The sequence below is a fragment of the Mirounga angustirostris genome, unplaced genomic scaffold (assembly GCF_029215605.1).
Source record: "Mirounga angustirostris isolate CCGP_5_RB_7025 unplaced genomic scaffold, mMirAng1.0.hap1 SCAF_1, whole genome shotgun sequence".
Lineage (NCBI taxonomy): Eukaryota > Metazoa > Chordata > Mammalia > Carnivora > Phocidae > Mirounga > Mirounga angustirostris.
Window position 1 is genome coordinate 211913419 of NW_026991709.1, and position 27352 is coordinate 211940770.

The following is a 27352-nucleotide window of genomic DNA, read 5'->3' on the forward strand; positions in this document are numbered from 1 at the left end:
TGCATGACAAACACCCACCAATCGTGCAACAGCCAGCTAGTGCTGCATGACAAACACCCACCACCCACCAATCGTGCAACAGCCAGCTAGTGCTGCATGACAAACATCTCCCAATTGTGCAAGAGCCCGCTAGTGCTCTGTGACAAACATCCACCAATCGTGCAACAGCCAGCTAGTACTGCGTGACAAACACCCACCAATCGTGCAACAACCAGCTAGTGCTCCGTGACAAACATCCACCAATCGTGCAACAACCAGCTAGTGCTCCGTGACAAACATCCACCAATCGTGCAACAGCCAGCTAGTGCTGCGTGACAAACATCCACCAATCATGCAACAGCCAGCTAGTACTGCGTGACAAACACCCACCAATCGTGCCACAACCAGCTAGTGCTGCGTGACAAACATCCACCAATCGTGCAACAGCCAGCTAGTGCTGCGTGACAAACACCCACCAAGTCTCTTCGGCATAAAACAACAAACATTTGTTTCTCATTCTCTCATCCTCAGGTCAGCTGGCCTCTAATCTAATCTGTGGATTGTGTCCAGATCTGGTCCATGTGTTTCTGATCTTCCTTGGATCAGTTACTCCTCACAACCTATTTGTCTCGTGGCTAAAGGAACACAGGACAGCTTGTGGAAACATGCAGTCCTTCTTAGAGCTGAGGCTCCAAACTGTCATATTGTTGCTTTTGTTCCTCTTGCCTTGGCCAAAGTATGTCACATGGCTGGGCCTGACCTCAGTGGGGCAGGGAAGTATATTTTTCCCAATGGAGTTTGGGAAGAGGTTGAATGAAATTTGTTGAATAATAAGGTAATCTTCCATAGCCCAGAAGGTGAAGATCAGGGAATATTTGGTGAGAGCATGATTTGTTACCACTCAGAAGCCATATGAATAAAAACTCAGGTTGTAACTAGAAAGTCCGGGTGTATGTGAGTTTCAGGCATGGCTGGATCAGGAGCTCGTTTCTCTCTGTCTCTCTGCTCCGCTTTCTCTGCATTATTTTGTTCTCAGGCTCCATGTAGACTCCTCACGAGATGTCTGCAGCAATGCAATCTTCACTTCAGCCCAGGTTTGTGCAGATCAGGAAGGGCCTGCTTTGCAACATTCCCTTTCCAGGTGTCAAATCTCGCAAAAGGCATGCGACAAAGAAACAGCAAACTTCATTACTTGACTGACTGGTAAAATGAGCAAATTATAGCCTTCTTTTCCCACTGCTCCCCTCACACTGCCAGTCCTAGCAAGCAGTTCATCTTCTGCAGATGAACGGGTTCCCCTCTCCCAGTGTTTACTCATGCAGCCCCCCTTCCCTATGGGGGGGGTGTCAGATTATACAATCTAATATCAAGGCTCCCAAGAGCCTGGGTCTGAGTTCTCTGGATGGATTCCTGATCCTGCAGCCCCTTCTCAGATCTGCCCACAAATGCATTTGCTTGAACCCAAGTCAGCTGGGCCCAGAACATGAGCCCCTTGGCTGAGGTCAGAAAAACAGGGCAGCAGCCAGCATGGAGTTTGTTTAATTGATTTGCTCTTAATTGGCTGTCTTCCCAGATGGTCCGGAGGAAGCTTATCTTGGGTACTCGCTGACCACCCACTTCCTCCCCAGGCTGGGGGGAGAAAGACCTGGAACCAGACACTTTCAGCCCTCAGTGCTGAGTGGAGTGCCAGAGGGCGTGACCAGTATGGTGGAGAGACTTGGGTTCAAATCCATGCTTGGCCTCTTATCCACTGAGATCTTAGCCGAGCCACCTAACTCTGCATGCCTCAGTTTCCCCATCTGTATAAACCAAAGAAAGCAATAGAGTCTCACTTATAGAGCTGTTATAAAGAGCTACTACATGAATAGCAGGGGCCATCAAACTTCTGTAAAGGGCCAGGAAGTCAAAATTTTAGGCTTTGCAGGCCATGCAGTCCACTCTGCCCTTGTGCAAAAGCTGCCATAAATTATACGGCAAACAAATGGGCTTGGCTGTGTGCCAGTAAAACTTTATTCATGGCGGGCGCCTGGGTGGTTCAGTTGGTTAAGCAACTGCCTTCGGCTCAGGTCATGATCCTGGAGTCCTAGGACCGAGTCCCACGTCGGGCTCCCTGCTCAGCGGGGGGTCTGCTTCTCCCTCTGACCCTCTTCCCTCTCGTGCTCTCTGTCTCTCATTCTCTCTCTCTCAAATAAATAAATAAAATCTTTAAAAAAAAAAAACTTTATTCATGGACCCGGAAATTTGAATTTCATATCATTTTTGTGCATCCCAAAATATTATTCTTTGATTTTTTCCCCCCAGCCATTTAAAAATGTAAAACACAGTTGTAGGGCTGCATTTGACCTTGGGCCAACCTTGATGTATATATACCATTGACAGCAGGATTTAGCACACAGAAGGTGCTCAACAAATATCACTACCAGTATTATTGTTGTTGCTGTTGTTAATCTTGAGGTCCAAAATGGGGTGTCATGGGCGCCTGGGTGGCTCAGTCGTTAAATGTCTGCCTTCGGCTCAGGTCATGATCCCAGCATCCTGGGATTGAGCCCTGCATTGGGCTCCCCGCTTGGTGGGAAGCCTGCTTCTCCCTCTCCTGCTCCCCCTGCTCATGTTCCCTCTCTCGCTGTCAAATAAATAAATATTAAAAAAACAAAAACAAAAGGGGGTGTCAGAGTTAGGGTATGAGAGCAGAGAAGAAACTCAAGCACCCATTTCACAAACTGGGCTGCTCCTCTTCCCAGCCACGTGACCTGGAGAAAGTGGCTTCATGCCCTGAGCCTCAGTCTCCCCATCTGTATAATGGGTTTGGCGTTACCTCCCTCAGAGGCAGTGATGACTCAGGCCTTCGCCCCTTTGCACGACGACACAACTCTGCCAGGCATGTACATCTCTCTCCTTAGTGCTTCCAGGACTTTTTCCCTGCTGGTCCCTCCACCCAGACCCTGCTGCCCCATCTCACGGTTGCCTCCATCCCATCCTTAGGGGTAAGACCAGAGGCTTCCTCCTCTAGGGAACCCTTCCTGACCTCCCCCCCGAGGGTGAATCAGACCTTCTCTGGGCTCCCCCAGGATCCTGTGCACCCATCATAGCAAATGTCACACCAGGTTTGTGACTTCTTTGGCCAGAGAACCCTGGGAAAATAGGGAATAACAAAAATGTGTTGGGATTTAATGTCTGTCTCCCAATTCCCAATCATTCTTACTTTCAGCTCCTCCCCCCTCCTCTTTTTCTTCCTTCCTTCCAGCCCTTAAACCCCTTGGGGCCCAGAGCCATTGCAAGCACTCTGTCCCTTCGCTTCCTGTGGCAGACAGATCCTAAGGTGGCTCTTATGATTCCTGCCTCTTGGTGTCCACAACTTTGTGTGTTTTCTCCCCTTGCGTGGGGGTGGGACTTGTGACCTGCTTCTAACCAGTAGACTACAGCAGAGGTGATAGGATGTCACATCCATGATATGTTACCTTATATAAGACTCTGTCTTGCTAGCAGACCTGCCACACTTATTCTCTCTTACTGGCAAGCAGTCATGTTGGGAACAGCCCATTAAGAGGGCCATGTGGCAAGGAACTGGGTGGCTTCCAGAAGCTGAGAACAACATCCAGCTGACAGTCAGCAAGAATCCAGGGACTTCCTGCTTATAGCAATAAGGCAATGAATCCTGCCAACAGCCCGAGGGAGCTTAGAAGCAGATCCTTCCCTAGTCAAGACTATTGTCTTGGCTGGCACCAAAATTGCAGCCCTGTGAGAGACCCTGAAGCAGGGGATCCAGTTAAGTCATGCCTGGATTCACCACCCACAGAAACTGAGATAATAAATGTGTTGTTTGAAGTTGCTACATTTTAGGTACTTGTTACACAGCAATAGCTGACTGATACACCTACACTTAACCCTTTCCTTCAGGGCTCTTCTACAGCTCAGGTGACATGCAAGGAAGGCCATGTTCTCCCACTCAACCTCCTTGGGCACCTTAATGAGGCCCACGGCCATGGGGTGGGGTGTGGCTGTGCTGGGGCTCTTGTAGGCAGGTTTGGACAACAACAGCCAGAGAGGAGTGGCCAAGGGCATGAAAGCCATCATCCCCAGGCCTGGGGGGGTGGGCGGTCCAGGCTACCTGCCCCGGGGAGGAGAAAGCAATGGGCCTAGGAGGCCTCATCTTGGACATGGGCTCTTCCACTGTCCCAGAGCCCTGGGGCTGTGTCCACCCTGGGCAGTAAGTTATCATGTGGGATGCTAATAAATGTGGGGTTCTTATAAGATGTCATTTGTTGGCCCAGATGGGGTATCACATTACACGGAAGGAAGAGAACATTTATTTTCTCAATTCTCTTTCAAACCTTCTAGACACATGGTCCAATACATTACTCAGTAGCTACATGTGGCTATTTAAATTTAAATCAATTAAAATTAAATAAAATTTTATTGAAAGCAGGGACTCAGACAGATATATGCACACCCATGTTGACAGCAGCATTGTTCACAATGGCCAAAGGGTGGACACGACCCACGTGCCCATCAACAGGTGAATGGAAACACACGGTGCAGTCCATCCACGCACTGGAATACGATCCGGCCTTAGAAAGGAAGGGACCCTGACACTTGCCACAACGTGGAGGGACCCCGAGGACACTGCTCAGTGAGAGGAGCCAGACCCAGAAGGACACATCCCTCAGGACCCCACTCCCAGGAGGTCCCCAGAGGAGTCCCGTCCACAGAGCCAGAGAGGAGAGGGTGGGAGCCAGGGCCGGTGCAGGGGGTGGGGAGTCCGTGCTTCGTGGGGACAGAGTCTCAGTTTAGGGAGATGGAACGTTCTGGAGACGGAGGGTGGGGGTGGGGAGTCCGTGCTTCGTGGGGACAGAGTCTCCGTGTGGGGAGATGGAAAGTTCTGGAGACAGAGGATGGGGGTGGCTGTACGATAGTGTGAATGTGCTTCATGCCGCTGAGCTGTGTACTTAGAGATGGTTAAAATGATGAATTTTTGTGTATTTTATCACAATTAAAAACATGTAATTGAAAAATGAAATAAATTTGAAATGCAGTTCCACAGGTGCGCGAGACACACGTTAGCGGCTCCAAAGCCCTGATGGCTTCCATAGCGGCCAGAGCAGAGAGACCCCATTTCTGGGGTCTGGGGTTACTGCAGAAAGTTCACCGAGAGTGCTTCAACACCTCTTGACATGTGCGATTTTTCCTTTTCGAGAGAGGAGGTCTCGGGCTCACAGCTTGGGGCGCGCAGCCTGGAGAATTTAATAACTGGGTTTTGTTTTCATTGTGGATCTCCCGCGTGTTCTCCTCACAGCAGCCAGAGGGCGCGCGTGAGCTCCCGAGTCAGGTCCCGCCCTCCTCTGCCTACAGCCCTCCCACCTCCCCCCTGGGGTAAAAGCCCAAGTCCTCCACCGGTCGGAAAATCATGCATGACCCGCCCCCGTGCCCTCTCTGTCCTCCCCTCCTCCCTCTCTCCCCCTTGCTCACTCTGCTCCAGCCACACACACCTCCTCGCTGATCCTCCCACATGCCAGCAAGGTCCTGCCCCAGGACCTTTGCACGGGCTGTTCCTGCTGCTGGCAAGCTGTTCCTCCCTCTTTCACATCCTTTGTGTTTTTGCTCAAATGTCCCTGCAGTGAAACTCTCGCTTTTATCCTAATTAAAAATCGCACACCCTGCCGTATACTCAGAATTTAGAGCCATCTCCTATTCTACACTCCAGACAAGAGCCTGGGGCTCAGAATCTGGAACTCCCTGAACAGTGCTCCTACGATGGGGTCTAGAGTGCTCCTGCCTGCCCACGACCTTGTCCTCAGCCTGGCTTGTCCCCAGCTCACTCTGCCCCCTCCCTCCAGGAGCTCAGAAATTCGCCCAGCGCACAGATGCCAGACGGGAAAATTAATTGGGCCTTGCTAGGGCTGCTCTCCCCGCTCCCCGTCAATAACAGCCGTAAAGTGGGATTTATGCGGCGGTTCTGGCTCCGGATGGAAACTAGGAGGAGGGGCAACGTTCTAGAAAAGTCAGTCCCTTGCCATGAGAACAGGCAGCAGCTGGGACTCCAGGACCAGAGCCATCTTCCCGTTGCCTTTCTGGAGGTCGCACCTTTCCCTGGGTTGGGAGGGTGGGGAGAGAGGAAGATGCCTCCTGGGGTGGCCCAATCCGTGGTCAGGGATCACTTACCTAATTAGATTCCCCATTTCTAAGCACCTACTGTGTGACAGGCCATGTCCCAAGTGTTTGGGGGAACATTAACTGTTTCAATGGGGAGGTAGAGATTGATTTTTTTCTATTATAACAAACAGGGAAACTGTGGCACAGAGAGGTTAAGCAACTTACTTAAGTTTGCACAGCCGCCGCCGCCATGCTTACCCCTGGCTTAGGGTTTGTGGGGACTGGGATGTGGCAGGGACGATGTAGGCAGTCGAAGAAGGTATGATTGGCCAGCTAGGGGAGTCCAAGAACACCCCATTGTGGCTGGGAGCCCTCTCAGTGGTGCCCCTTGTTCTAGGCTCCACATAGGCACAGACTGATTTAATTGAGGGCTGCTGGACGCAGCTGTTGAAGCCCCTGCATATGCTGATCACTCAGCCTCTCTTGCCTTTCTTTCCTTCCTGTGGGAAGGAGCTCTTCAGGCATCCTTGCGGAAATGGAGTGGGGTCTGGGTTCAAATCTTGACTCTGCTGTGCGTGATCTTGGGGATGTGTCTTTCCCTCTCCGGGCTCAGCGTCCTCATCTGAAAAATGGGGATCATAGCCACCATGGAGGTGTTCAGGCACCCGAAGAAGGCAGATAGGGGAGCATCTGGCCCTGACCGAGTGCCCAGCGAGCAGCCACTCTTTTACTATTATTCTTACTGTTTTTATGTCGCCCTCCAACTGCAGACAGAGACAAGGCAGCTGCATCTCCCTCTCCCCGGAGCCCTTCTTGCAGTCCCCGGACCAAATCCAGCGACCTCCTTTTCCTGCAGGCACTGCGGGGACGGTTTTGATGGACATGTTTTTTGCACAGAAAAAGCTGGAGCAATTGTATTTTGCCAAAAGTGTCAGTCGGAGAGAAAATATTTCCCGCATCTCTGGCGAGTGTTGATGTGTGAGAGCTAGCACGTTGGTAGGGGGTGGGGGGCTCCGCACGACAGGGGCCAGCTGTCCCCACCCAGCCCCAGCAGGCTTTTCGGCCTCCCGTTCCCTCTCTCCCTACACCCTGGCCCCGGCCCAGCTCCCCAGCCCCTCCTCTCTTGTCTCTGCCTGGCTTCTCCCCTTGGACCGGCTCCCATTCCCTCTCAGACACCTCACCTGTCTCTCTCCCCTCCATACGTTTGGAACGAGGAAATGGCATTGGAGCTGTGATTTGCAAAATGAGGAGTTTGCTTGGAGAAGGGGGTGGGCAGGGAAGAGAAATCCAGGCAGAGAGTCTAGCGCGTGCAAATGCCCTGGGGCAGGACCATGCCTGGCATGAAGGAGAAACAGCAAGGAGGCCCACGTGGCTGGAGCAGAGTGAGCCAGGGGGAGAGAGAGGGAGGAGGGGAAACGGGGTAGATCGCACGGGTTCTTTTGGGCTGCAGGGAGGATTTCCAATATTGTTTCAGGGGCACTAGGGAGCCCTGGGAGGATTTTTTTGAACAGGGGAGGAGAGGAGGGGGACATGGATCAAATACCCTCACACATGTGGGGGACAGTGGGAGATGTCAGCAGTACCCAATGAAACTCAAAATAAACCAAACTCGGCCTCTACCCCCCTTCCACAGCGATAGACATGTCCAATCACCTTTCTTTAGCGCTGAAGTACAAATAACTGGAAACGACCAGAAGCCCACCACCAGGGGGTGGGCGGCCCCTGCGACCTGTACGAAGGAACACTATGCAGGCATGATGCATGATAAAGGATGGGGTTGGCTATATGAGCCGATGTGACTGATGTCTGGGGCACGTGGCTGGGCCAAGAGGAAGCTGCAGAACAATGACATGGGAGGAGAAAGTTCTGGAAGCATTTGCACCAGCCTGTCAATGGGGGTCACCCAAGGCAAGCAGGTTGTTACAGCAGGATTTTACTTGGTTTTATTTTACTATTACTTTTGAAAAAAAATCCAGGTGAGGGACGCCTGGGTGGCTCAGTCGGTTAAGCGTCTGCCTTCGGCTCAGGTCATGATCCCAGGGTCCTGTGATCAAGCCCCACATCGGGCTCCTTGCTCAGCGGGGAGCCTGCTTCTCCCTCTCCCTCTGCTTGTGCTCTCTCTGTCAAATAAATAAAATCTTAAAAAAAAAAAAAATAAATTCTAAAAAAAAAAAAATCCAGGTGAAATTAACTGCAACGTGAAATTAACCAGTGCAGTGGAGTACATTCCCAAGGTCGCCCTACCTCTCTCTAGTTCCGAAACATTTTTCATCACCCCAAAAGAACACTGAGTACCCCAAAATATTAATTTTTTTTACATTTTAAAATTATTTTTCATCGTGGTGAAAGACACATAACACAAAATGTACCATTAGTGGCGATTAGTACATTCACAATGTTGTGCAACTCCTACCTCTGTCTAGTTCTAGAACATTCCATCACCTCAGGGCAAACCCTGTACCTGTTAACGATCACCTCCCATCCCCTCCCCAGCTGCTCACACCCACGTACCCCCTTCCCGTCTGTGGATGAGCCTGTTCTGGGCGTGTCACCCACGTGGACTCACACCCCGTGTGGCCTTCTGCATCTGGTTCCCTCCCTGAGTGTCGTGGGCTCAGGGTCCGTCCCCGGGACAGAGTGTGTGGGTTCCTTGCTCCTGTTCTCAACTGAATAATATTCCAGAGTGTGATGGACCACGTTTTCGGTATCCACTCATCAGCAGATGGCCATTCGGGTCTTTTCCATCTTTTGGCTACTATAAATAATGCTGCCACGGACATCTCTGTGCAAGGTTTTATTTGAAGACCTAGTTTCAATTCCTCTGGGTAGACACCCAGGAGTGGAAATGCAGGGTCATATGGTAAGGTTATGTTTAGCTTACTGAGGAGCCACCAAACTAGTATTAATATTTATTTTATTTTATTTATTTGTCAGAGAGAGAGAGAGCGCACAAGCAGGGGGAGCAGCAGGCAGAGGGAGAGGGAGAAGCAGACTCCCCGCTGAGCAGGGAGCCCGATGCGGGGCTCGATCCCAGGACCCCGGGATCATGACCTGAGCTGAAGGCAGACGCTTAACCGACCAAGCCACCCAGGCGTCCCCCAGTACTAATATTTTTAATCAGAAGAAGGCTCCCACGGTCAGTGTGTGGTGGTGATGACTTTGAGCGGGCTGAGTGGGCTCCCCTGGGGGACGGAGGCCCCTGCCTCCATGAAAGGGGGTGGCACCTCTCAGCACCAGGCTACTGTTCCACAAGAAAACACGGGCCCCACGTGGCCAGATTCCCTCATTCGTCAAAGCAAGCCCCAATTCTCATTGGCAGGAAACTTCCAGATCAGATGTTGCCAACTCACTTTAAAACCCAGACAAAAGCCCTGATGGGAAAAGATGCATCTGGGGGCTGGATGTGGCCCCCGGGTTGACAGTGTGCGACCTCTGTTTTCCACTGATCCGCACGGTTTGAAGGTGATTGAGGACCTGTGAGGTGCTTGTGATCTGAAAAACAGTAATACGTGCAAGGGGCTGGGGGAGGCTCTTCCTGCAGCCGCCCCAGGGCAGGCAGATCTGCTGGGTGTCAGGGGAGAGGAAACGCAGTGGGCCTGGGGGGCCATCAGCGGGTCCCCAGAGGACTGAGAGTCGGGCTGGGCGTGAGCAGCTGCCCTGTGCCCAGATCGGCCCAGATTCTGCTCCTTTTAAGTGGAAACCATGAAAACCATCTGTATGAGCTCCCCATGGTTGCTGTAACCATTGACCTCAAACTTAGTGGCTTAAACAACACAAGTGTATTATCTTACACTCCTGGAGGCCAGAAGTCCACACTGGGTTCAGGGGGCTAAAAATCCAGATGTGGACAGGGCTGGCTCCCCTGCTCCCCGGGGCCCCGGGAGACCTGGCTCCCGCCTTGTTCTGGCCCGCAGCACCCCCTCCATATTCACCGCCAGCAGCATGGGGTCTGCCCATCTCTGGGCCTCCCACCCTCTGCCTCCCCCTCTCGAGGACCCAGGTGATCATACTGGGTTCTACTGGCTCTACGGAAAGCATTTGCTCTTCTCAAAATCCTTAATCTAGTCACACTGGCAAATTTCCTTTTTCCTGGAGCTGCCGAGACAAAAGTACCAACAGACTGGGTGGCTTAAAACAACAGATTTATTCTCTCTGTTCCGGAGGCCCCAAGTCCGAGATCAAGGTGGGGGCAGGGCTGTGCTCCCTCCGAAGGCCCTAGGGGAGGGTCCTTCCTGCCTCCTCCAGCTCCCGGGGGGGGGGGGGGGCCAGCTGGTCCTGGGCTGGTGACCCTGTCCCCCCATCTCTGCTGCTCGCTTCTCTCCTTGTCTCTACATTCTCTCCTCTTCTTATATGGACACCAGTCATTGGATTTAGGGCCAACCCTAGATCCAGGATGATTTCATGCCAAGGTCCTTAACTAATGGCATCTACAGATCCTATTTGCAAAGAAGGTCACGTTCTGAGCTTTTGGGTGGACCTGAATTTTCGGGAACACTATTTATCCCACTACACCATGTAAAGTGCCTTATTCATAGGTTCCAAGGATTAGTATGAAGACATCTTTGGGGGGATAGTATTCTGCCTACCACACCATCCATCATATTATGTCCCTCCCCTGCTCACAGGCCTCCCATGGCTCCCCATTGCCTTTGACTGAAATTCAAACTCTTCACTGGGGCCCACAGGGCTCTGTGAGGTTGGGATCTGAGCCCTCCTCCCACGTTCCCCCCCGCCTCCCCGAGCCTCACTCCATCTCTGTGCTCCTCTTCACATAGTCCAAGCTTGTTCTTCCCTCAGGGCCTTTGCCCTGGCTGTGCCCTCTGCCTGGAGTGCCCTTTCTTACCCTAGATTTTTCCACGGTGGCTTCTCACTCACCTAGAACTCAAAGCTCACCTCTTTAGATTTCTTCCCAGATCATCTGGGCTAAATCTGCCCCCCCCCCCCTCCACTTTCATTGACTAATGTGACTCTCACCCATGGGGGCATTGCCCTGACCCCCCATGGTCTGTCCTCCCTGCAACAGCCACCAGAGGGCGCCTGTGAGACCAGAGTCAGATCCTGTCCTCCTCAGCCCACAGCCCTCCAGGGCTCTCATTTCCCTTGGGGAAAAGCCCAAATTCTCCCTCAGGTCCCCAAGGCCCCGCACAACCTGCTCCGTCTCCTCTCTGTCCTCCCCTCCTCCCTCTCTCCTCCTTGCTCACTCTGCTCCAGCCACAGGGGCCTCCTGGCTGTTTCTGGAACACACCAGGCTCGGTCCTGCCCCAGGACCTTTGCACGGGCAGACCCTCTGCTAACAATGCCCTTCCTCCAGATACCCATGTGACTCCTTTCCTGACCTTCCTCAGGTTTCCAAATCTGTCTAGTGGGGTCCTGATCTGTCCATCCTTGGGGTCGGTGAGAGTCCCTAGCTGTCCCCTAAGTCTGCTTTAGAAGCACTTGGGCAGCTGGGCTCTGGCAAACGGTAAATGCCTGACTCTCGCTCCCTCGGTCCATTACTCAGCCCCGGAATGGGAGGTGACAGGCCTGCAGATGCCACCGGCTCAGGCTATACCATCGGGGCCAAGACGCTGTCACATTTAGTAAATTGCTGGCAGGCAGCTCCTGCGGCTGCAGTGCTGAAGACAGGCAGGGCCATAACTGGTAAAATGTGGAGTCCCTCTTGAGGCTGGAGTGCTGCGCTCGGAGGTGGAGGCCTGGGAGCCCTCCCTGCCCCTCACTGGGCCTCAGTTTCCCTATCAGCAAAAAGAAGAGCCATTGGGATTGTTGAGGCATCTTTGAGTTCCTTTGTCCACATTCTGCACTGAGTCCCTGTGAGCCTCCATATATAAAGTGCATACATGAAAGAAAAAGAAATAAAGTCTGAGCATGGGGCTGGGTATAAGAGCAGGGACTGTCGCCTTTGCTGTTCCATCCCCAGCTCCCAGGATAGGGCCCAGAGCTCAACAAACAGTAATAACACCTACCCCGTGATAGCTACGTTGACTGAGCATCAACTGTATATCTTTGGATGTGCCCTGAGAACTTTTATAAGGATTTTAGAACTAATTTAGGCCTCATGGTAGCCCTGTGACATACGAAACTGCCATTATCCCCATCCTACAGGTAGGGAAGCCGAGACCCAGAGAGGGGAAGGCGCTCACCCGAGCTTACACAGCCAAGGAATTGTGGGGGTTGCACTGGCGCTGGGTCTCTGACCCTGTCTGCACCCTAACCTGCCACCCTCGGAGCCCCAGAGACCTTTGGTCACACTGAGAAATGCGTGTTGATTGGTCCTTTCGGAAGGGGGAGGGGGCTCTTGGCCACTTTCCCTAATGACACAGGGGCCTCTAGTTTTCCCCAAGAGCAAGGTCATGGCCAAGACCCCCCCACTTGCCCCCTCCTCCATCCACCAGCATGGGTGCTGTCTCGCACAGAAGGCCCCAGAGGAACTGATCCCCTTCATCGAACCCTGGGCCGAAGGCTCCCCATCCCCTCGAGACCCCTGTGGCAAGGACAGCACTGAAAGACAGACAGGCGAAGAGGTCACTGGTGGGAGAGTCCCCCGATTTGTCCACCTGCAGCCTCCTTTATAAAGGAAAAGCAGAATATATAAAAAAAAAAAAAAACCCAGAGTCAGCCCCCTGGCTCCGTGTGTGTGCGTGCGTGTGAACACACACACAGATCTATGAAATATTTAGGTGGTGCCCAGTGTGTTTGTGGCTGTAATTAATCTTGTGTCTTGTTGGCAGAGAGCAGTACATTAAGAAATTACTTTCTGCGGCCCTGGGTGAAGTGCAGGCTGGCGAGGCCCAGGCTCCTTCCCCGGGCAGAGGGGGTGCAGAGGAGGACTGGGTGCAAGCTGGTGGCCCTGGGCCAACTCCTTCTGAGATGCCCCGTCCCCCCATGCCCGTTCCCCATGACAGTTGTGATGTCCCCAACCCAGCCGGAACCCCCTTGCACCCTGGGTGCTGGGCTAAGTGAATGTTCTATGGTTATTTCATTTTGTTTTTATGGTTTTATGGAAGGTATAGCTGGTAAGCAGTAAACTGCAAATATCGGAGGTGCGCATATTGGAGGCATTCTCTCTCTCTCTCTCTCTCACACCCCGCCCCCCCATTTGTAAAACCATCAGGACAGTGAACACATCTGTCACCCCCAAAGTTCCCTTGGTTCCCCCAGTAGATCCTCCCTGCTCTCCCCCTCACCCCCACCCCCTCCCCCTTTCCAGGCAACCACCCATCTGCTTTCGGTCGTTATAAAGTAGTTTGCATTTTCTAGCTGTCCTAAAGTGTGCACCTGTTGTGTCCAGGTCCTTTGGTCCAGCATAACGATTTTGGGATTTGTTTGTGTGTCATGTGTTGGAGTGCTTTGTTTCTTTTTATGGCTGAGGAATGTTCCATGCTTTGCATGAACCTCAGCTTATTTATTCATTCACCTGTTGATGGACACTTGGGTGGCCTCCAGTTTGGGCTGTTAGGGATACCGCTGCTCTGAACACGAGGGTGCAAGTCTTTGGGTGGATGGGGGCTCCGGTTTCTCTTGTGTAAATCCCTCGGGGTGGAAATGCTGGGTCATATGGTCGGTGTGTGGTTCACTTTTTAAGAGATTAGGGCTAAGCATTTGGAACACGATGCCGGTGCATGGGAAGGTCTAGGCGTGGATCTTGTTCTATGCATGAGACAACTCAGTGACAAGAAGGGGAAACTGCGGACAGATCATACAGTGGGGAGTGGCAGAGCTGGGGCTCAACCCCAGGGCCGTCTGTGCCCAGAGCGTCACCCATGGGCTGCACTGTGTCGAGCTGGGATGCAAGCATGTGGGCATATCCAGTGTCTCCCTTTCTCTCCACATGGCTGTGAGCAAGTCTAATTCTGCATGGTATTATCCCCTGAGGCCCCGGGGTCTGGTAGATGCTCAATAAATGCACACAGAAGCCCAGATGAGAGCCATAAGTCTGGCTGCCAATCAGATCTCACTCCCCACCCCCACCTGAAGCCTGCAGTGGCCCCTTAGTACCTTTGGGATAAAGCTTAATCCCCTTTAATGCAACTGAAGCCTGGTCTGAATTGTGGCCCTTCTCCTTCTGTTCCAGCCACGCTGGCCTCCTTGCTATTTGTGGACAGTCCTGCCTCAGGGCCTTTGCACCTGCTGCTATTCTCCCTGCCTGGTAGGCTCACCTCCCTGACTTCCCCAACCACGTCAGCCCCACACAGTCCCGTCTGTGTCATCCATCACCCTGTTACCTCCTCTACCTAGCCCTCTTTGCTCTTTGAAATTCTATTATATATTTATTTACTTAAAAAAAAGAACCCTCATTATGCATTTACATAGCGCTTACTGTCTACCAGGCACCGCTCCAGGCATTCATTTAATGTGTGGTAGCTCATCTAAACTTTTTTCCAACTCCCTGCGTGAGTTACTACCCCCATCCCCCTTTACAGACCGAGGACACTGAGGCACAGAGTGACTCAGGCCACACAGCCAGGAAGCGCGTGAAGCCCAGGGGTCTGTGCTCAAGATCTGTCACCCCCGTGGGACCCACCTGACAGCTGCAGTCCCGGCACGGGGTGCCACTCAGTGTCGTGGGCAAACAGCCTCCTCTGTACGGAGAGAGCAGCAGAAATCCTGGGGGAGAAGGGGCGCGGGTGGATCCGAATCCGCATCCTGGGCCACACTCCGCACCATCCCCGAGAGCCGCCACCAGGGCCCCTGAACTGTGAGCTCAGAGCCTCGGAGCGGCCTCGGCGGGTGCTGGCTCAGACGGCGAACAGATGCTCGCTATTTTAAACCCACTGTTTAACTCATTAAGACAGCTGTTTCCCATCCCCAAAGTCGGCGGAATTAGAATTAAATTCATTCCAGAATTAAATACACACATACACACACGCACACCCCGCAACCATTTGGAGGCAAAACTTGTTAGCTTTTAGGCAAGCTGTGCCTGGGAGCCCGGGGACGCGGCTCTGCGTCCGCCTGACAAGTGACATCACGGCCCAGTGGTTGGCGGCTGGGCTTGTGGCCCAAGTGCCCCGTGGGCCCACATTCCTGGGTCGGCCCAGGCTGCTGCCATCACACTCCACTTGCCAACGGGGCGTCCCCCTGGATTTCTCCCTGACCCCTCAGGCCCCGCAGGGCCCGGACAAAACTCAATGTTCGTCCCTGAACTGGCTTCCTCTCCCTGGTCCCAGGCCGTCCTACCTCCACCTGGGGCTCACAGCAGAGTCCAGATTCACCTCCTCTTCCCCATCTTACGTTCAAATGGTCAGGACTCTCTGGTGATGCTACTTCCAAACAGCTCTGCTCCGCCCTTGCCAGCTACTGCACTGGTCCGAGCCTCTGCTCCCTCCAGCCCGGATGCCTGGTCCTGCTTCCTCCCTAGGCTCCCAGATTCCATCGTTAACCCCAAACGGCTGTTTTTCCTCAGCATCCAGAGGGATTTTTACTAGACCCTCAATCAGATTGTGTCCCTCTCTTGCTTGACATTCCCCAGGGCAGGGCCGTCCAGTAGAATTTTTTTGTGATGATGGAATGTTCTAGACCTGTACCCCCCAACACCGTCACCCCTATGTGGCTAAAGAGCACTTGAATTGTGGCAAGTGTGAGTCAGGAACTGAACTGTTAAATTTCACTTCATTGAGGGGGAGCCTGGCTGGCTCAGTTGGTGGAGCGTGAGATTCTTGATCTCGGGGTTGTGAGTTGATCTTGATCTCTTGATCTTGATCTCGGGGTCGTGAGCCCCACGTTGGGTGTAGAGATGACTTAAAAATAAAATCTTAAAAAAAAATTTGCTTCATTGAAGTGAATTTATTTATTTATTTTTTTAAACTTTTTTTTTTTAAGATTTTTTATTTATTTATTTGAGAGAGAGAGAATGAGAGACAGAGAGCATGAGAGAGAGGAGGGTCAGAGGGAGAAGCAGACTCCCCGCTGAGCAGGGAGCCCGATGCGGGACTCGATCCAGGGACTCCAGGATCATGACCTGAGCCGAAGGCAGTCGCTTAACCAACTGAGCTACCCAGGCGCCCCTGAAGTGAATTTAAATAGCCACATGTAGCGAGTGGCTGCCATGTTGGTTAGTGCAGCTCGAGAGGCCCCGTGACTGATGCCACTGATGGCCTTCCCGGACCCCCTGGGCCCTCACCAGCTCCCCGTGCTGTTGGCTGGCACCCCCACTCCAGCTCTCCACCCGAGCCTGCTTTGCTCACACCCATGCAGGCTGGAAGCGTCACAGAATCACGTTCTTCTTCCCTCTGGTAGCCTCCAACTAGTGACTTGCAGGAGCTGGTGCATAAATACCCCCACTCCTTCATCCCTCGAGTGACACATCTCTGAGATGCAAGCTCTACACTGTCCCCAGAAGTCCCCAACGGGACTGAGCCCCCTCTGCTCATCACAGTCACCTGCTCACGAAAGCCCCCCTTTTGGGCTCCTTCCCATGCCTCTCTCACTTTCCCGCTCCCTTCCTGGAATCACTTTCCACGTAAAGTCCTTGTACCCGAATCCTTGTCTCAAGGGCCAGGCTTTGCATTGCGGTTACCACAAAAGGCACAATGTTCATCTCTGTCTGCAAGACCCTCCATACTCAAGGCAGTTACCTCACTTGTCCTCAGACACACCAGACCCCTCCTGCCACAGGACATTTGCTCATGTTCTTCCTGCCCCTTAGAACTCTGGTCTTCCTCACCCCGTCTCCTTCTGCCAACTCCGCGTCACCCTTCAAGTCTTGGGTTACATGCTGAGCCACTCGGAGAGGACTTCCCTGACCACCGTCTCTGCCAGCCACCATCTCCCTCTGAGGCTTCCTCCTCCTCCCCCTTCTCTCCCCCTGCTCCTCCTCCTCCCTCTTCCTCTTCTTTTCTTTAAGGCTGTTTGAGTTTTTTAAATGTTTTGTTTGGAAATAATTTTAGACTTCCGGAAGAGCTGCACCAATCCCCGTTGCCGAAAGTCCAGAGCTCCTATACACCCTCCGGCCAGCTCTCCTTAATGATGACATTTTACATAACCTGGCATGACGAGCAAAACCAGGAAATCGGCGTGGGTACAATATTGCTACCAAAGCTACAGACCGTACTCGGGTTTGACCCGTTTTCCCACAGACTGTCCTCTTCCTGCCCAGGATCCCACCCAGAGCTGCTCATGTGCATGCTGCACACCTGCCCAGTGCCCTGAAGTCTGGGATGGCGGTTCCTCAGTCCCTCCTCATCATTGTCCATGACCTTGACATTTAGGAAGAGCACTGGCCACGGATTTTGTGGGACGTCCCTCAGTTCAGGTCTGTCTGGTATCAGCTCACCACGAGCCTGGGTTGTGCATCTCTGCCCCGATCCCTCAGGGGTGACGCGGGGGGTGACAGGGGGGTGACGTGGGGGGTGACAGTGAGTCCTCAGTGCAGGAGACCAGGAGCTGCGTGAAGCGGATGCATCTCATCACCAGTAATGTTAACCTTGATTCCACGGTGACCCCCGTGTTCCCCACTGGGAAGTTACCATTTTACTTTTCGGATTAGCAAGTATCTCGGGAGCCCTGCTTTGGCACCGGGCCAATACCCTGCTTGTCCTCACGCTTTTACCCACAAATTCTTTTTTTTTTTTTTTACTTTTTTTTTTTTTAAAGATTTTATTTATTTATTTGAGACAGAGAGAATGAGAGACAGAGAGCATGAGAGGGAGGAGGGTCAGAGGGAGAAGCAGACTCCCCGCCGAGCAGGGAGCCCGATGCGGGACTCGATCCCGGGACTCCAGGATCATGACCTGAGCCGAAGGCAGTCGCCTAACCAACTGAGCCACCCAGGCGCCCTACCCACAAATTCTACCTCACGTTCTTGGATTCGTCTTGCCTCTCAGGCGCTCGATCTTGTCTCTTCGTGGTCTTACTTCTGTCATGGGACTTATCACTGTTTGAAATATGCTTGTTCATTTGTTTGGATGCTCTCCTCCTCCACTGGACAGAGCCCTGGGAGGGTGGGAACTGGGTCTGTCGTGGTCACTTTGTCCTCCGTGTCCAGCCCGGGACCTCGCACACAGTGGGTACCCAGCACATATTTGCTGAACAAATAAACAAAATGAAATGACGCCAACCAGCAAATCCCAGGTCGATTCAGTGGAGTATGATTTGGTGGCACCCGAAGAATGTTCTAGAAGCAAATCCCTTCCCTCTCTTTGGGCCTCTGTTCAGATGTGCGTGCTTTGGGGAGACCTTCCTTGAGCACCCCACCTAATGCTGCCCCTGCTTAAATTTCCTTTGCTGCACCTCACACCCTGAAATTATTTTGTTTGATGGCTGGTTTATGCATTTAGTTAATTCGTTGTCTGGCTGTCTTCCCTCTTCTCAGCTAGAACAGAGTCTCTGTAAGGTCAGGGGTTTTGTCTTGGCCACGGTGGGTTGTCCGGTGCCTAGCACATCGTCCCATGCACCAGATCCCTCTCCCCAGAGATGTCTTCTGTCTCCACGAGCCCAGCTATGCCACCCGAGAGCCGGGACCTCGGGGCAGGAAAGGTAGGGAGACAACTGAAGGAGTCTGGCCTCGGAGGGCAAACCTGTTCATTTGCAGCCGATGCCTGGCCAGTGGGGCAGGAGGTCTGGGGAGTCTGGGGCCGAGAGGGTGGCTCAACCCCTTCTTGGCTGTGGCACTCAGGAGGGATTGTCCCCTCTCTGCATGCTGCTGGCTTCCTCCTGGGAGAAATGGGGAAAGGCACTGTCCCAAGCTCAAAGGGCAGTGGGAGGTCCACGGGTGATTGCATGGATCGTCACCCTCATGTTACAGACGGGGAAGGACGAGCTCGCTCAGCAAGGGCCACGTTGGGCTTCAAGTCCAGCTCGTCCCTCACCATGTCAGGCTCGTTCAGGTCCACAGAGGTGTGTCTTTGGCCTTGGAGCTGACAAAATCCACTGTGTATCTACTGTGGGCCAGGTGTAGGGCTGAGGGGTGGGGGGAGAGAGAAAGAGAGGGGGAAACAGAGGCCAACACAGATAAACATAGGCCTAAAGGACAGACACGGAGGCCACGGAGGGAAACATGACAGGCAAGAGAGAGTAAGTCCAAGAGAAACACAAAAGGAGACAGGGATGCAGTGACATGGACAAAGAGAGACATACATAGAGAGACAGGGACAGACAGAGACAGAGTCGGGGAACAGGGATAGAGGCAAAGACAAAAAGAGATGCTCACCCAGAAACGGACAGATAGAGAAGGAGGGGGGGGAGAGAGAGAGTCAGAGATTCAGAAGGAGACAGGCATAGAGATGCACAGAGAGGAGAAACAGAGAGACAGAGGGGCCCATGTCAGGCTGCAGGTGAACGATTCACTGGCAACTTATCACTGACCCCTCGCACACCTCCATCTCCTCCCGCCAGCCCCAGCCCCAGCCCCGGGGGGCCACATGGTCTCCTGGATTGCAATCCGATCTGGGGTGTGTGTGCACTGCATACCTACTCATGTATGCACGAGTTTAACACTGAATGCCCCAGGAGATGCACTGGGGGAAGGAGGGAAGGAGACATGACTTTGAGCTCCGAGAAGTTATGGCCACAGGACACATCCCATCCCCCATCTGATATGTGTCTTATGTCTAACAGCCTGAGGAGCCAGACATCTTCAGTGTATCCCCGCCAGCACCACTGAACGAGGCTCCCCCTACAAACAGTGTGTGTGGGGGGGGATGTGGGTGAAAATCAGGCTTACAATTGTGCCCAGTGTCCCTTCAGGTTAGTTGTGTGGACATAGAAACCCCCTTTTAAGTAAAAAAGGAATGTATTAGTTCATCTAACAGTGGTACAGGTGTTGTGTGGCCTTCAGGCTCAGCTAGATCCAGGTGCTGATGTTTTTAGAACCTGGGTCTCTCTCCGTCACTTTGTTCTGCTTTCTTATACATTGCCTCTATTCTCAGGCAGCATCTTAGTGTCAGCTCCCCCAGAAGCAGACCCTGAGACAAGAATTTGAATCAAGATTACTTATTTTGGCAGTGATTTCGGAAAAAACTGGGAGAGGAGCCGGGGCGGTAGTGGTCAGAGACAGGAAAGGCAGGGCAACTTAAAAGCAGCACGGTCAAGCACATTGTCAGGGGGGCAGTTGGGGCTCAGTCCCACTGGGGTCCTCTGGGAGGTGGTAAGGACATGTGCCCCCAGAGTCATTTCACTGGAGGAGCGAGATATGGTCCCACCGGCTGTGGGTCCCTGGCCGCCCCCAGGGGTGTTCATTGTCTGGCTCACCCCAGGTTACCAGCACGTGGGCCAAGAAGGTTCTAATAGCCAGAGGAGCCCTCAGAGGGAGGCCCACGCTGCCGACACTTTGATCTTGGACTTCTGGTCTCCAGAACTTCGAAAAAATACATTTCTAAAGCTCTCAGCCACCCAGTTCATGGCACTTTGTTACAGCAACCCTAGGAAATCAAGACACCCCATTATCAACTGCTGTCTTTGGAGAACCCCTTTCTCCATCTTTTCCCCTATAACCATCCGTTGCTCCTTTATTTAGCAAATACTCCCTAAATATCAACTCTCCTGTTGTCCTCCTTTAGAAACTTGATGGGAGTCCATAAAATAAAAACCCCAAATCTCTTGCCACAAAGAGATGGGACTTGCAGAATACAAAGACACTGATGTTTTAAAATTCCAGCGGGGCCAAGGACCGTCCCTTAGGAAAATTTGCAGTTGCTTGAAAGACATGAGAGGCGCCAGCACCAGCGACTTCTGGGGGTAATCCCCAGAGGGACAGCATCGGCAGGGGACCACTGATCGGCCCCAAGCGCCTTCTCTGTCCTTCACTCACTCTTTCAGGGCTGCTGTCCCCTCTGAGTCACTCTCTGTCCCCTCTCAGCCCCTTCCCTGAGTCTCTGTCCCTGTCCCCTCCGTGGCTTCCTGGCCCCCTCTCCCTCTCCAGTCCACACCCTCCAGCCAGCAACCAGAGGCCTCTTTCTGAAACACTAATTGCTTTTTATTTCAGGAGTAATAAGTGAATTTGTTCCCATCACAAAAGAGCCAAGCAGCCCAGAAATATAAAGAGTGGAAATGGGAAAAACAATGAGACGATGCCCTGCCTCTCAACTTTCCTGTGGCTCCCGTCCTCTGTGGCCTTGCACACCCCTCTCCTGTCCTTGAGTCAGACCCTCTTTCCAGACACTCAGCTTGCCTGTTCTCCCTCCCCTTCCCTCCCCATCCTTCCCTTCTCTCTCCCTCCATCCCTCCCCCTCCCACTCTCCCTTTCCCCTCCTCCCTCTCTTCCCCCTTCCTCCCCCACCTTCTCTTCCTCTCCCCCCTCCCTCCTTCCCTTCTCTCTCTCCCTCTCCCTCTCTCCCTCTCCCCCCTCCCTTCTGCACCTCAGGACCTTCTCACTCTCTGGTCACATTCCCAGCATGCTGTTCTCTGCCCTCCTACACCAAGTTCATCCTTATTCACCCTCCGCTCTCAGCTAGGTGCCACCTGCCCTGGATGGCTCACACAGACCTGGGACAAGGATTCCAGGGAAGATTCCTTGCCTACAAGCAATTGTCACAATGTACCACCACCGGGGGTGGGGCTGGAGGGGGGGCCTCCCGAAACAACGGAAGTTTATCCTCTCCCAGCTCTGGTGGCCAGAAGTCCAAAGTCAAGGTGTTGGCAGGGTTGGCTCCTTCTCAAGGCTCAGAGGGAGAATCTGCCCCATGTCCTGCCCCCGCCCCGTCCCCCACCCCGGGCCTGGGGCTTCTGGCGGCCGGCCTCCCTCAGCCCTCCTTGGCTCGTGGATGCGTCACTCCGATGTCTGCTTCTGTTACCACCTGACCTTCTCCCCGTGTGTCTCTGTCTCTTCTCCATTGCAGGCGAGGGCTGCCCTGGGAGGCATTCGGCCACCGAGAAAACCTGGAGTAAGTGGTCAGCCTGACCAAGTGCCACTGAGGAGACAGAATGCTGTTCCTGACCCTGGAAGCAGCATTTGCAAAGCTCTAGAGTTCAAGGACACGTGATGCGTTCGCAGCATTGAAAAGCCTCGGGCTTAAGAGACTGGCAGGGTCTTGACCATCATGGCCCTGTGGGCCACAGAGGGGAGGCTTGTGGGCCACAGAGGGGAGGTGTGGGCTGCATCTGGAGGGCAATGGGTAGCGATGGGAGAGTCGGGAGGATTGGGATTTTAGAAAAATCCCTGACTAGAAGGATTTCAAAGCAGAGGCAGGTCTGGTCTGGGAGAGAGAAAAGGTCAGACCCGCCGCTGAGCACCGATCATGCGTTGCCTCATTCACTTCTCACCCCACCCATCTTATAAGATGGGTTTTCCTCATCATTATGTCTATTTTACAGATCTGGAGTCTGGGGCCCAGAGGGGTTGAATGGTTTACCTGGTGTCACGCAGCTTGTGAATGGAGACCCAGCAATCCAGATGTAAGCAGGCTGCCTAGCCCAGCAGGGGGCAGACTCAGGGTGGGAGGCTTGGGGGATGAGAAGTGGGGAGGACGTGAGGCTGATACCCAAGGCTGTGGCTGAGGGGACAGCTGGGGACGGGGCTGGAGAGGAGGCACTGAGGTGGGAGGATAAAGCTGGGGCAGGACTGGAGGCCCACTGGGCAGTGAGGATAGAGGATAGGGACTACCCACTCCTACCAGCTCCACCCTGACCTGGGCACCTCTCTCCCCCCAAATCAAATCTAGTTAGACTCTGGGGACATATGAACTCAGACCAATGTCCTGAGAAAGAGCTGGCCCCTGGAGAAAGGGCATTTCAGGCAGAGGGCACAGCCTGTGCAAAGGCCCTGGGGCAGGACCATGCCTGGTGTGGCCTGGTGTGTTGTAAGAATCGCAAGGAGGCCCGTGTGGCTGGAACAGAGTGACTAGAGGCGGAGAGAGGGAGTAGGTTTGGAATTTGGGTTTCAAGAACCGACCTCATGGGGGAAGGGTGCCCTGAACTAGTCTGGGTCCTTCTGGGTATCTCAAAAGGGGGTGACATTGGCACCTCTCTTGGTGGGTCTCTGGGAGTCTTTGGGAGATGATGCTCTGGAGTAAGAGTTATACGTGCTGGATCCGCGCCACTGGTGGCCATCAGCCCACTTTGTGGCACCTCTGAGCCTTATGAGGTCCAGGAACTGGGGATGCTCTGAGCGTTCCACAAGTTTTCTCAGAGGCCGCTAGGGCACCCGGGTCAGAGACCCAGGAATTCTGGCCTGGCCACAGCCCTAGGCAACTGGGGGCTCCTGGGGACAAGACGGAACAGGACGATGTCACAGAGGCCTGGGGCATCTAGAACCCTGGGGGTTCCTGGCCTCAGCGTCATCCACCAGCAAGGCCGCCTGGGTAGGTCAGTGGCTCCTGAGACGGCCTTCAAGGACACGATGCACACTGGGCTGCCGCCGGGAGCAGTGTCTGCCTAGGGACGCCCTGGTCCCAGCTGTCCCGCTTCCCTGCCTCTGAGCTCCCCATTCGAGCTCACCTCCCTGCCCATCTCGGCCACGGACCCCCGGCGAGGCCCTGGAGATGCCCGAAGGCCTCCCGTCTGCCGTCCCCAGCGGGACCTAGCTCCGCGCAGCAGCCGGAGGAGGGGGAGGAGAGGCGGGCGGTGGCCATGGGGCGGCGACAGCAGCCAGCCGGGGCCCCGGCGGCCGTCAAGGCCTCGCTGATCCTGCTGGCCCTGCTGGTGCGCTCGGAGGCCGTGGTGCGGGCCGTGCTGGACGGCAACGCCAGCGCCGTGGACTTTGCGGATTTGCCGGCCCTGTTCGGGGTGCCCCTGGCCCCCGAGGGCGTGCGGGGCTACCTGATGGAGGCCAAGCCAGCCAACGCGTGCCACCCCATCGAGGGCCCGCAGCCGGGCAACAGCTCGCTGGGCGCCATCGTGCTGATCCGCCGATACGACTGCACGTTCGACCTCAAGGTGCTGCACGCCCAGCGGGCCGGCTTCGAGGCAGCCATCGTGCACAACGTCCGCTCGGACGAACTGGTGCGCATGGCGCACGTCTACGAGGACCTGCGGCGCCAGATCGCCATCCCGTCCGTGTTCGTGGGCGAGGCGGCCTCGCAGGACCTGCGGGTCATCGTGCGCTGCGACAAGGCGGCCCACGTCCTCCTGCTGCCCGACTACCCGCCGTGCCCCGACCTGGACTGCCACCCCGTGCTGGCCGTCTCCTGGGTGCTGGGCCGCGCCCTGGCCCTGCTCACGTCCGCGGTCCTGGTCCTCCGCCGGCTGTGGAACTGGCTCCAGGCCCGGTGGAGCCGGGGGCCGGAGGTCAAGCCTCAGGCCTGCCAGAAGGCGCAGGTCCGCACCTTCACGCGGAGGAACGACCTGTGTGCCATCTGCCTGGATGAGTACGAGGAGGGCGACCAGCTCAAGATCCTGCCCTGCTCCCACACCTACCACTGCAAATGCATCGACCCCTGGTTCTCGCAGGCCACCCGGCGCTCCTGCCCCGTGTGCAAGCAGTCGGTGGCCGGCACGGAAGATGGCTCCGACTCCACCATCAACAGCTTGGGCGACGAGGACCCCTCGCTGCCCGGACACCGGCCCCCCATCTGGGCCATCCAGGCCCGGCTGCGCTCGCGGAGGCTGGAGCTGCTGGCCCGAGCCGGCTCGCAGGGCCACTCCAGTGGCGCGTCCGTGGGGGTGGCCGAGGCCACGGTGTCCTCCCATAGGCCCCCAGGACCCCTGTGAGGCACTGCGGCGCCCCGGGCTGGCCACGATCGGGCCGGGGAGGGCGGAAATGCGGAGTGTTTCTAGTCTAGAGAGAATAAAGTGGGTTTGAAAGTGGAGTCTCGCCCTGACTGCTGTGGGGCCACCCGGCTTCTGGCCCCTGCGGCCACCCATTTGGCAAATCCCCGCGAGCCCGAGTCTGGCTCCCAGGGTCCGCGGGTGAGTGAGGAGAGCGGGGGGTGGGAGGGTGTCTCCAGGGCCGCTGTGTCGTCCGTCACACCAACGGTGGTGCTGGGACGCCCCGCACCTCCGTTCTGATCCTGGGCACGTGGGCTGCGCATCCCTGCTTGGCTTGTTCATTCTGCATTTCAGCATTTTTTTTTTAATAAAATTTTTACTTTGGACTGATTTTAGATGTACAGAAAAGTGGCAAAGGTACTAACTACAGAGAGTTCCCATGTACCCCTCGCCCGGCTTCCCTGCAAGGGGAAAGCATGCTCACCTGTCCCCACCAAGAAAGGTACATCTGTTACAGTGAACTCACCTCCAGCTTTGATCTGAATTTCCCCGTCATTGCCACTTTTTATAGTGGAAAACGTCAAACACACCCAAGTAGAGAGAATAGAATAATGATCTTCCCCATATGCACCCATTACTCAGATTCAACGATTATCTATCCAGGGCCACTCTCGACTCATACACCCTTCCACTCTCCTCCGTCCGTTGTCGTTCTGATGCAAATGCCAGATGGTTTTCATCTGTAAACATTTGGTGTTTCTAAAGCAGCAGTGCTCACCTGGATTGGGGATTTTGTCCCCAAAGGACTCTGGGTGATATCTGGAGACATCTGTGGTTGTCATGCCCCTGGGGGGGGGAGGTTCCTGGCATCAAAGGGGTAGGGGCTGGGATGCTGCTCAACCCCCCCACCAGCATGCAGGATAGCCTATGATGACCCAACCCCGAGGTCAGCAAGGGGGACAGCCCCTGCTCTAAGATAAGACTCATTTTTTCTTTTCTTCTCTCTCTTTTTTTTTAATGCGGGGCTTGAACTCACAACCCGAGATCAAGACCTGAGCTGAGATCAAGAGTCAGATGCTTAACTGATTAAGCCACCCAGGTTCCCTTAAGATAAGTCTCTTAAAAAAAAAGACCCACAAACTTCAGTATTATGTTCAAAATAACAGTTCCCTAATAGCATCAGATATCCATCCAGCGGACGCACGGAAATGTGGACGCTTGTGAGGCGCATTTCTTTATGTTGTCTGGGTCAGGACCAAGGTAAAGTCTAGAGTCGTTGGTGGTCTCCTAAGTCTTAATCGACAGCTTCCCCATCTCTTGCTCTCTTACTTTTGCCTTGCAATTTATTTGTTGAAGCCGTGGGGTCATATACTCTGTGGCGACATCTCCCACCTGGGTTTTGCCCAGCTTGTCCTTTTGGTGCCATTTAACACGTTCCTCAGTCTCCTGTGCCTCCTGCCAGTTTGCAGCTGGATTCAGAGACCAGCTCAGATGTGGCTTAATTTTATGGCGAGTAGTTAAGGTGCTTCTTCAGAAGGGTTGGGCCATATCAAGGGGTCTTCTGGACAATGAGTGAGGGGCAGTTGCTTGGCCACGTGCCAGGCATGATGAGGAAGATCAGGGAGGGAACATTGGATCTGACACTGCTGACCCTGGAATTGTAAGAAGGAGGTGAGTGTGCAGGAAGAGTAGTCCAGGCTGAGGGAACAGTGCATGCAAAGGCCCTGGGGCAGCACCAGGCCTGGCACGTTTGAGGAGCAGTAGCAAGGAGGCCTTTGTTGCTGGAGCAGAGTGAGCAAGGTAGGGGGACAGGGAGGAGGTGAGGGCAGGAAGGGGATGGAGGAAGTTGGTACAGGACCTTGTAAATTTGGAGAAGGAATTTGATTTTTATTCCAAGGTGCTGAGTAAAACCACTGGAGGGGTTTTAAGTAGCTCAGAGAAAATCCTTCTCAGCAGCACTTCTAGGTCTGTTTTCCAGATGAGGCAATTGTGGCCCAGAGAGGCCAAATCACTTGCTTGGGGTCATAGAGCAGGTGAGTGATGGTGGGATTTGGACCCAACAGTTTGGTCTTGGGAGGTCCACAAGTGAATATGTGTGTGTAGTCAAAGATTTCCTGTGTTACACATATGAAAGTGTTTTTCAATTGTGCTTTGCTGTCTGCACTTCATGACAAAGCTGGGAAACTTCGAGGTGGCTTAAGGAAAAAGGTCTCCCTTCTTGGATTGATGATGGCAAAGGATAGGCCCGTGGTCGTGGCTCTGGTGTGTGTGTGTGTGTGTGCGCACATGTGGGCATGTATGTGTGTAGAGGTGGGCTGAGGTCCTTGCACATGATCCCTGAGGGGCTGCAGCTCTGTGATGAGGACCTCACACCCAGTTTCTGAGGGTCCTTGCTCCCAGCTTTGCATAATGCCACAAACAAAGGCTACACTATCCAGGGCACCCTGTTTTGGCCACTGGGGATGGTCTATGGCACTGCCAAGGCAAGGACAGACCTCTCTGTCCAGTAGGCATGAGAGGGGGTGAGAATGGAGAGGTGGACTGGGAGGGACAGATGTAGCAGTCAGGATTGGGCTGGTGGTGGGATACAAGACTCAACCAGAGCATATTAAGCACATGGGGCTCATGCATATGAAGAGTCAGTGCAGGTATGGCATGGAGGCTCTATGGTGTCCAGGGCCCAGGCTCCTTCTATATTATTGCT

The 27352-nt window shown here is 54.0% G+C and overlaps 1 protein-coding gene across 1 annotated transcript; it reads left to right on the top strand.

Annotated features, from left to right (window-relative positions):
- Window positions 1–18455: 18455 nt before the first annotated feature.
- Window positions 18456–24651, top strand: ZNRF4 (zinc and ring finger 4). Its single transcript, XM_045902261.2, is given in 3 exon segments — window positions 18456–18543; window positions 23184–23324; window positions 23327–24651. Coding segments are annotated over 3 exon segments (1554 nt in total).
- Window positions 24652–27352: the final 2701 nt, after the last annotated feature.